Source organism: Sinocyclocheilus grahami, unplaced genomic scaffold (assembly GCF_001515645.1).
Source record: "Sinocyclocheilus grahami isolate Dianchi unplaced genomic scaffold, SAMN03320097.WGS_v1.1 scaffold499.1, whole genome shotgun sequence".
Lineage (NCBI taxonomy): Eukaryota > Metazoa > Chordata > Actinopteri > Cypriniformes > Cyprinidae > Sinocyclocheilus > Sinocyclocheilus grahami.
The window spans coordinates 729755-739898 of NW_015505678.1; the positions used below are offsets into that span (position 1 = coordinate 729755).

The 10144-nt window shown below is 33.8% G+C and overlaps 2 protein-coding genes across 2 annotated transcripts in view; one reads left to right on the top strand and one right to left on the bottom strand.

Moving 5' to 3' along the window:
- The window catches only part of nub1 (negative regulator of ubiquitin-like proteins 1), a 10941-nt gene extending 4979 nt beyond the window's left edge, over window positions 1-5962 (top strand). Inside the window, exons 6-14 of the mRNA XM_016236860.1 lie at window positions 67-155; window positions 358-464; window positions 2319-2505; window positions 2591-2698; window positions 4324-4476; window positions 4555-4701; window positions 4935-4991; window positions 5074-5254; window positions 5461-5962. Of these exons, the coding sequence (XP_016092346.1) occupies window positions 67-155; window positions 358-464; window positions 2319-2505; window positions 2591-2698; window positions 4324-4476; window positions 4555-4701; window positions 4935-4991; window positions 5074-5254; window positions 5461-5621 (1190 nt within the window). The 3' untranslated portion in view covers window positions 5622-5962. The remainder of the gene's footprint in view (window positions 1-66; window positions 156-357; window positions 465-2318; window positions 2506-2590; window positions 2699-4323; window positions 4477-4554; window positions 4702-4934; window positions 4992-5073; window positions 5255-5460) is intronic.
- A 20-nt stretch (window positions 5963-5982) lies between these two features.
- Window positions 5983-8405, bottom strand: LOC107554372 (beta-crystallin A2-like). The gene is made up of 3 exons (XM_016236861.1): window positions 8128-8405; window positions 6466-6754; window positions 5983-5990 (listed from the first exon to the last, which is right to left on the bottom strand). The coding sequence occupies exons 1-3, from the start codon at window positions 8392-8394 to the stop codon at window positions 5983-5985; spliced, it is 564 nt and encodes a 187-aa protein (XP_016092347.1). The 5' UTR covers window positions 8395-8405.
- Between the last annotated feature and the right edge of the window lie 1739 nt (window positions 8406-10144).

The window sequence follows — 10144 nt, forward strand, 5'->3', positions numbered from 1 at the left end:
TATTTTTGTAGGACTGATCCTACAAACCTGTTTGAAGTCTGTTATTATCATTTCTGCATCCATCAGACGGGAGTGAAGATCCAGTCTCCACCCCGTATTTAGAGATCGCCGATCAGAAAGGAAATCCGCTGCAGATCCCTGACAGCGAGAGGAAGGTGAATCCCATCGTCTTCGTCTTACTGTGAAGATTTTTCCTGTAAATGTGTCTTCCAGGCTTCTGAATCTCACACAGATGAGATGCATTCCTTAGTGTGCATACAGTATCTCCTTATGAACTGGTGTGATTTCTTTTCTCTTAAAGCATTGCTTTAGCAGAAGATTATTAGTTTGTGTTGCTTGCATTAATGTATTGATCAGGCTCTGATCCTGGCGATGGGTTTCCATGAGAAAGGTCGAGCTCTGATGAAGAAGAGGAACCACAGCGCTGCTCTGACTCACCTGCTGCAGGCCGACGAACAGTTCAAGTACGACTTTATCAAACATTAAAACATTACCGACAACATGCAGAATAAAAGAATCAAACCTTAGAATCAGTCGTGACTGCTCACTATTCAAGCTTCAGGTTTCATTCCATCGTCAATAGAACAAAACACTGTCTTTTCTGGCTGTATATTTGCAAAAAAGCCAAGAGCAATCATTATACAATCAGTATGTAAATAAATGCACGGAAAAAAGCCAATTACAGTTCAGTATGCATTATGCAAATAATACAGTGACGTCATCGCTGCCTTCTGAAGAGCTGCTTTATAGCTGACTCCAATCTGTTTCGAAATTGATGAGCTTTGAAATATAAACACTGTTATGGAACTGAATTGAATCAACACTGAACCATACTGAGCTGAATAATGACTCTATTGTCTTTTTGAGCTGCTTTATAGCTGAAATGGTCTTCTTATAGAATGTGACTCTTGTAGAATATGACTCATTTAAATCTTGTAGAAAGCAACGCCTTCGATTCTTCTGGAATACAGCTCATTTGATTCTTAGAGCATCAATAATTTTACTCTTATAATATATGACTCATTTCATTGATTTCTTATAGAATACAATGCATTTGATTCTTTTGCAAGTCGTTTGATTCTTAGAATATGACTCATTTAAATCTTATAGGATACATCGCCAGAATATGATGCCTTTGATTCTTATAGAATACAACTAGTTTGATTCTTAGAATATGACTCATTTGATTCTTATAGAATACGACTCATTTAAATCTTATAGAATGCGACACCTGTGAATCTTGTAGAATACGGCTTGTTCGATTCTTAGAATATGACTCATTTGATTCAACTCCTTTGATTCTTGTAGAATATTACAGCTGGTTAGATTATTAGAATATGACTCATTTGATTCTTATAGAATATGACTCATTTGAATCTTATAGAATATGACACCTTTGGATCTTGTAGAATGTGGCTTGTTTGATTTTTAGAATATGACTCATTTGATTCTTATATTACACAACTCCTTTGATTCTTGTAGAATATGACACATTTGGTTCTTATAGAATAAAGCTGGTTAGATTCTCAGAATATGACTCATTTGATTCTTATAGAAAATGACACCTTTGAATCTTGTAGAATATGGCTTGTTCGATTCTTAGAATATGACTCATTTGAATCTTATAGAATATGACACCTTTGAATCTTGTAGAATATGGCTTGTTCGATTCTTAGAATATGACTAATTTGAATTTTATAGAATATGACACGTTTGAATCTTGTAGAATATGGCTTGTTCGATTCTTAGAATATGACTAATTTGAATTTTATAGAATATGACACGTTTGAATCTTGTAGAATATGGCTTGTTCGATTCTTAGAATATGACTAATTTGAATTTTATAGAATATGACACGTTTGAATCTTGTAGAATATGGCTTGTTCGATTCTTAGAATATGACTAATTTGAATTTTATAGAATATGACACGTTTGAATCTTGTAGAATATGGCTTGTTCGATTCTTAGAATATGACTAATTTGAATTTTATAGAATATGACACGTTTGAATCTTGTAGAATATGGCTTGTTCGATTCTTAGAATATGACTCATTTGATTCTTATATTACACAACTCCTTTGATTCTTGTAAAATATGACATATTTGGTTCTTATAGAATACAGCTAGTTAGGTTCTTAGAATATGACTCATTTGATTCTTATACAATACGACTCATTTGAATCTTGTAGAATGCAGCTCCTTTCATTCCAATAGACTATGACTGATTTGATTAGTTTAAGACTTGTGGAGTGTTAATCCAGTGCTGTGCTGTGATCATTGAATGCATCTCCTGTGTTTGTTATGTGTGTGTTGTGCAGTAAGTGTAACTCGGCGCTGCTGAGGACGGTGGATAACTACGCCGTGCTGCAGCTGGATGTGGTTTGGTGTTATCAGGCTCTGCAGCAGCTCGACTGTCTGAACGATGCCAGACAGCGTCTGGAACGAGCCGAGGAGTGCTTCAAGAGATGCTACGGAGAGCAGCAGAGCCGTCTGCAGCAGATTAAGGTCTGAACAACACCTCGAGCATCTGAACGCTGAGCTTCACATCACACACACACACACACGTATGTCATGTGTTTCTGGCTCTCAGGGTCACACCGGAGGAGAGGACGTTCTCTTTCTGAGGCTCTATCTGCTCCAGAGTCTGCTGGCCTACCATGATGGCAAGAAGAACCAAGCGTTAAACAAGCTCAGAAACGTAAATGCTTACATTTGTAATTATTCTGTCTCTGTTACTGTGTTTATTTACTTTGATTACCAAACTCAAAAGAGCACCAAGTGCTAGTACTGCAGATTGAGATTCATCCAAGTGATCTGAATCTTTTGATTCTGTTCAACAAAAAGACTCGTTCACAGTTGTTCAGTGATGCACCAGGAGATGGAAACCAGTGAGAGTTTGAGAATTCGGAGTGAATCTTTGAATCATTCGCCCAACATATTTATTCATGAAATCAAACCCACATCACGTGTATGTTTACATTAATGCTAAAAAGATATAAAATAAACAAATAAAATAATAAAAATTTCAGTAAGTTAAAAAAGATATAACATGTATATTTTCATTAAACTAAATTTTGAAAAGCTGTTATAGGAAACTCTTGTTTATTTATTTATTTATTTTTGCATTGCAACTTTATTTTCATGAACATTGAATATATTTAATTGTTCATACAGAAATCATAAAGGTGTAGTAACAAAAATGGTTTAATTATAAACAATAAAATACAATATAAATAAATGCATTTAAAAATCCAATAAATAAACAATAGATATAAAATAAAAATAAATACATGTTTTTTTTTTTAAATCCAATAAATTAAAAATGGATATAAAATAATTTTAAATATATATATTTTTCATAAAATGAGCTATTTTTAAAATCCAACCAATAAATAAATTTGAAAATCCAATAAATAAACAGTCAATATAAAATTTAAAATATGTTTTTCATAAAGAAAATTAAGGTATTTTTAAAACTTTTTTTTTTTCATTGTAACATTATTTTAAATGCATTTAATTGTCCATGTAGGCTCTTACAGGTTACTTCTAAACAACAGAAAGACATTTCAGTTGAACAATAAAATGCTTCAGAAGTATAAAATATGACTTGTTTTTTAGAATATGACTCATTTGATTCTTATAGATTGTCTCTTTTAATACTTATAAAATACAGTTCTTTAAATTTTTAGAATGTGACTTGTTTGATTCTTATAGAATATGACTCATTTAATACTTGTATAATATGGCTCGTTGAATCGTTTGATTCTTATAGCATATTGATTCATTTGATTGTTCTAATCTAGAATATGACTTATTTGATTCTTATAGCATATGACTCCTTTGATTCTTCTAGAGTATGACTACTTTGATTCTTCTAGATATGACTCGTTTGATTCTTCTAGAGTATGACTCCTTTGATCCTTGTAGATATGACTCCTTTGATTCTTCTAGAGTATGACTCGTTTGATTCTTCTAGATATGACTCGTTTGATTCCTTGTAGATATGACTCCTTTGATTCTTGTAGATATGACTCCTTTGATTCTTGTAGATATGACTCCTTTGATTCTTCTAGAGTATGACTCGTTTGATTCTTCTAGATATGACTCGTTTGATTCTTCTAGAGATATGACTCGTTTGATTCTTCTAAATATGACTCATTTGATTCTTCTAGATATGACTCCTTTGATTCTTCTAGAGTATGACTCTTTTGATTCTTCTCGATATGACTCGTTGGATTCTTCTAGAGTATGACTCATTTGGTTCTTCTAGATATGACTCGTTGGATTCTTGTAGAATCTGACTCGTCTGTGTGTGTTGGTCAGGTGGAGGAGCTGTTCGGTCAGCTGTGTCTGGACCCTGAGAAGATGCACCAGCTGATGACTCTGGGTTTCTCGGAGCAGGAGGCGCGTCTGGGTCTGAGAGCCTGTCGAGGAGACGTGGAGGAGGCAGAGCGGCTCATCTCGCAGAGGAAGACGGTGCTGCAGCGCAAACATATTCATAAAACACCACAGCCTTTCCACACATGAGTTAAACATGAGCTGATCTTTTATCAGGAGAAGAAGGAGCTGAAGGAGCGCGAGCGGGAGAAGAGGAGACGCCGTCTGCAGGACATCAACACACTGGTGGAGCTGGGCTTCAGTAAGAGAGACGCTGCCAGAGCCCTCCATCAGACCAGAGGAGACGTGGACAAGGCCTACACGGTCCCACACACACACTCACTCTCTCACACTCACACACACACACATGTAAATATATACAATAAACATGTCTTTCCACTAGTCTGAAAAAACACTTTATGAAAAACCAAAAAGCCCAAAGTCTCAAACTTGACAGATGCATGAAAACAGTGTTTTTGCCTGCAGTGTCTCCACTTAATATATAAAAATGTCCAAGTGTGAAGAAACCTGAAGTGGGTTGTGATGCTGTTCTGCAGGTTCTGCTGGATGGCGCTGAAGCTCAGAGTTCAGACGGACAGAGTAACCTGGATCAGGTGTGTTCCTGTGTGTGTTTATTCATGACTCCAGTGTGAGATGATCCTGATGATGCTGATGATGCTGTGTGTGTTTGAGCAGCTGCTGGAGCTGGGCTTTCAGAAGGACATGGCCGACTCTGCGCTGAGGCTCATGGGAGAGGATCTGGCTCAGGCCACTCAGATGCTGCTGGATAACCAGGGCGTGGTTCCTCCGGAGCTCCTGTCTCCATCACCTCCATCCTCCTCCTCAGAGGAGCCCAGCACCTCCTCCGACTCCACCGGTGAGGCCTCCATCCGCTCACGTGATCAATAAAAACAGACTAATATGTGACCCTGGGGCGTAAGGGTCAATTTTTTTAAATTGAGATTTCTACATCCTCTGAAAGCTGAATAAATAATCTTTCCATTGATGTATGGTTTGTTAGGATCGGACAATATTAGAAAATCTGGAATCTGAGGGTGTGTGTGTGTGTGTGTCTGTGTGCAGCTTCAGCTTGGAGTCGTCTGGACGAGGATCTGGTGAACGAGGTTCTGGAGGACATCCCCCGACACGAGGAGGATTATCTGGATCTGAAGCTGGACGAGGAGCAGGAGCTGATGCTGCAGATCAGATCCAGTCTGGAGAAACAGAGCTCCTCCTCCGGATAAAGCGCTCATTAACGCGATCAGAACCTGTGCCTTTTATTGGTTTCAGATAACACGCCATCAAAGAAGAACCTTGGGTTTATACAATGCTAATAATAATAATAGCCGTTAATAATTAGAGTCATATTTAGAAGCTTGATTGATGGTGTATGTCACAGAACAATTGATTTATCTTTATTTAGAGATTCGCTGAAGGGAACGTGTTTGTTTTTGGTTTGATGGTGATTCTACTCTAATGATTCATGATTCGGTTCAGTTCTTTCAGTTGGACTCTGATTCTTTAGTTCCAGGTTTATAATGTTTGTTGAACATGCAATAAAGATTCACTCGTTGTGAACGTCGACAGTGTCCACATTTTTTATTCTCACGACACTTAAAAAAAAATAAAAATCAAGTTGTGAATAAGAAAAAAGATTATTGGAATATGTTTCTTAGAATTTAAATCTAATAATTTTTTTTTGTGTGTAGTTTTCAAATCTCTCTCTCTCTATATATATATATATTTTTTTTTTTTAAATTGTGGTTTTATTTTATTTGTCATTTAAAATGAATTAATGAACGTAAAAGAGTGATTCAAAATTGAATTTTTATATATTTCTAAAAAATTGGTCTCTTCCGCTCAACAAGGCTGCATCACAAATACAGTAAAAATTATGAAATATTATTACAATTTATAATGTGTTTTTAATGTGAATATCTGTTAAGCTGTAATGTATTTCTGTGATGCGCAGCTGTATTTTCAGCATCATTCCTCCAGTCTTCAGTGTCACATGATCTTCAGAAATCAGTATATATATATATGTGTGTGTGTATATATATATGTGTGTGTGTGTGTGTGTGTATGTGCTAGAGTTAGAGATGATAAGATGAGTTCGAGATGTTCTCACCATCCTGATTGGTCTGCAGGAGCCCATGTGATCGTTGTGTGAGTTCCAGCGCTGAAACTCGGGATACTCTCCGCGCTCCAGGATGAACTGCTGGCCCTTGAAGTCCGGATGATCGAAGCAGTTCCAGGCGCCGCTCTCCACGCGGATGGAGTTCACTCGGTTCATGAAGCCGCGGTCCTGGAAGTTATCACAGTCACCGTAGACCTCCAGCCGGCGGCCGGTGAAGCAGCGGCCCTCGTAAAACACGATCTGAGGAGCAGAGCTCAGTCAAATCACCAGAGAGCATCACAACAGGCTTCTTCTGAAGGCCTTGCAATCCAAGATCCTCATGTTAAGAGTCGGAGAATAATTGCACTTCTTCAATGTCAGACTGAAAGTGTCATATAAATGTGAGAGAAACTCTCCAAGCCAAGGTTAATTTAAACTAAAATCATTACAACATTACTTGAAATTAAATAGACATTAACTGATATAAAATTCATATAAATATAAAATATATGTATATAAAACAAATTACACAAAATCCCAAGGCAACATTTCTCTTTTCACTTCATTTAAATTAAAGTATCAATGTAAACTAAGACTAAATAGATAATAATAAATACATAAATAAAAATAATTAAAACTGTATAGACATATGAAAAAATGGTCACAACTTGCCAAGTGCCAACGTAAACTAAACCTAAATAAAAATAAATAAATAGACTAACATTATAGACTAATACTAATACATAAAAATGACTAAAAACTATATAGACACATTTAAAAACAAAAAACTAAACTAAAATTACAATATAAAACATAAATGTCATGTAAAAATGATGAGAGAAACTCTCCAAGCCAGGATTATTAGAGTTAACTAAAACTAAAACCATAAGAAACATTTTCATTACCTAAAATAAAATAAACATTGACGGAAATAAAACATATTTTAAAAATAATTTAAAAATATTTCAGAAAAATGTAAAATAAAACTAAATAAAATAAATAAAATAAAACTATAAAAATAATGAATAATATATATAAATAAAAGACTCATAAAAATGACAAAATTATTAATTATTTAAAAAAATTTACTAAAACTTTAAAATCTAATTAAAAAAATGTACTGTCAAACTGTAAATGTAATGTAAAAACAATGACAGTACATATATTAAAAATAAAAAACTTAAAATTAATTTTTTTTTAAAAATCATAAAATAAAAAAAATTCAGCTAGTTGCCAAGGCAACATTTCATAGTTTAAACGTAAACATTACAATAAACTAACACGAAATATAAAAATAAATAAATAAAATGAATAAACTAAAACTAATAAATAAAAATTATGCAGAAATAAAAACAACTAAAACTAATAAAAATGGCAAAAGAAACAAAAAAACTAAGGTTAAAATGAAAACAAAAAAAATATATGTAAAAATAAAATATTAACAAAAAAATATAATAGGATCTCAGTGACACTGAAATAACTCTGCGAGCATGAAGGGGCCTATAAGAGGTCAAAGATCAGCCTAATTATACGCCTGAAATGCTCCAGGGTCAAGGGCCAAGGGTTTGATGGAGCTGACCGAAGGTGGTTTCTGACCCAAACTCTGCTGAAGTCCTGACCGATCGCACTCTTACCTTTCCAGAATACTGCGACATCTCCACTGGATTGTGTCCAAACTCAGCCACACGCACCAAAGTGTGAGAGCCAAAGTTGGACGGGTCAATATATACGGGCCACACGATCTCGCGAGAGCCGCTGCACAAAGATCTCACAATGAAGAGCTTTCGGCTTCTGCTGACGCCACGCTTTCCTCGTCCTGCTGATTCTGGGCTTTGAGCGCAATAGATTCTGCTTCGCTCGACTTTGTGGGCCGTTTTGTGAGGCTCGTGTCTCATTCTCATCAGATCATTCTTCTGCTCTCATATCTGAGGTTCCTGAGGACTCTTCATGTTTTACACTTTATCTGGAGCACGAACAAGCATCACTCACTCGATCAAAGCAGATCTGAACCAAATCTGACAGCTGTTCAGAACACTGTTACTGATTTAATATACTAGTGAACTAAATATATTTTCTATTAATATTTTGAATTGATTTGATTTTTGTATATTTTTATTTGTATTTTAATTTTAGTTTGAATTATTTTTTGTGTAAATTTTTTTTATATATATATTTCTATATAGTTTATATATTTCTTTCAGTTTCAGTTAAGGAAATATACATAACTGAAATTTTTATTTATTTTTAATTTATTTTATTAGTTTATGTTAACAATAGTTTATACAAATAAATATATACATATATATACACACAAATATATACACACACAAATATATATATACACAAATATATATATACACATACACACAAATACAAATATATATATATAAATATATTCTATTTGTATTTTCATTTTAAAGTTTTAGTAAATTAGTTGTTTTTTGTAATTTTTATTAGCTTTTTTAGTTGTTAAAAATACATATTTAGTTTTTTTATATTATATTTTTATATAGTTTTATTCCAGTTGTAGTTCTAGTTAAGGAAATCACCTTAAACTAAATGAAAATGAGAAACGCTGTCGCTGAAATAAAATGATTTAATTCAAATTTTTAATTTAATTCTAATCAAGTACATTTTGTTTGCTTTAGTTAATGTTTCAATTTAGTTTTTATTTTTATTTAATTGTAGTAATTTAGTTGTGTTTTTGTCATTTCTATTAGTTTTTAATTTTTGATGTGTATATTTGTGCGTGTATATAGTTTTTATTGATTTTATTTCAATTAGGTACTCACGGAAAGCAACTCAAAGAAAAACAAAAACGAGAAATGTTGCAGCTGAAATACGTTTTTTTAAAAACATTTTATTTCAAACATTTTTTTTCTTAATTTAACAATAATAACCCTGAACTCAATCATACATACAGACTATAAAGAGCTTTTATGAAGCATAAACGGCTTGTTCTTACAGTAAACAACAGAGAAATCATCTGCGATTTTACTATCGCTTTACGTCAGAGTCGTGAACACATTTAACGAATCACTTCAGATTCATTATTATTCATGTAATTAGTTTCTAATCGGATCATCTCAGAATATCAGCATCAGAATATTAATCTTCTTCAGAATCACATTCATCTTGTAACGCGTTTATGAATCCGAGTATAATTCACTGCAAATAAATAAATGCATATTTGAAGCATCTTCTGAACGCCTGAGCTTCATGGTTTGTTTGAGCAAAGAGAATGAACGTTCCTAGAGCAACACAAACCACCGAACGTCACAAAACATCCCAGAATGCATCAGATCCACCGAGGCTTACTGACGCTTGTGCCGTTTCCCTCCAGAACGATGTCACTTCCTGCAGGATGATGTCATTCAGGAAATGGCTTCTGTTGGTTCAAGGGATTTAATAAAAGACTAAAACGATATTCACCAGAAAACACGTTTAGTCTGAAACATTCTGATTCAAATAGAAAATAAAGAAATACCTGGAATATTTTAAATGGATTTCTAAAAAAAAGTTCATATTTGAATTAGGCTTAACAGAGATGGATGAGTTTATATAACCCTGATAAAACTTTTTCATATGATATTATAGTTTATTAATATATTAAATTAGTTTTTTTTATTTTTTATAGTTTTCATTTGTATT

Bases quoted from the DNA above. Each gene is read 5' to 3' on its own strand.
- LOC107554372 (XM_016236861.1), bottom strand. From the start codon at position 8,394: ATGAGAATGAGACACGAGCCTCACAAAACGGCCCACAAAGTCGAGCGA. The intron at 6,755-8,127 runs GTAAGAGTGCGA...TCTGCTCCTCAG, and splicing joins TGTCGCAGTATTCTGGAAAG to ATCGTGTTTTACGAGGGCCG.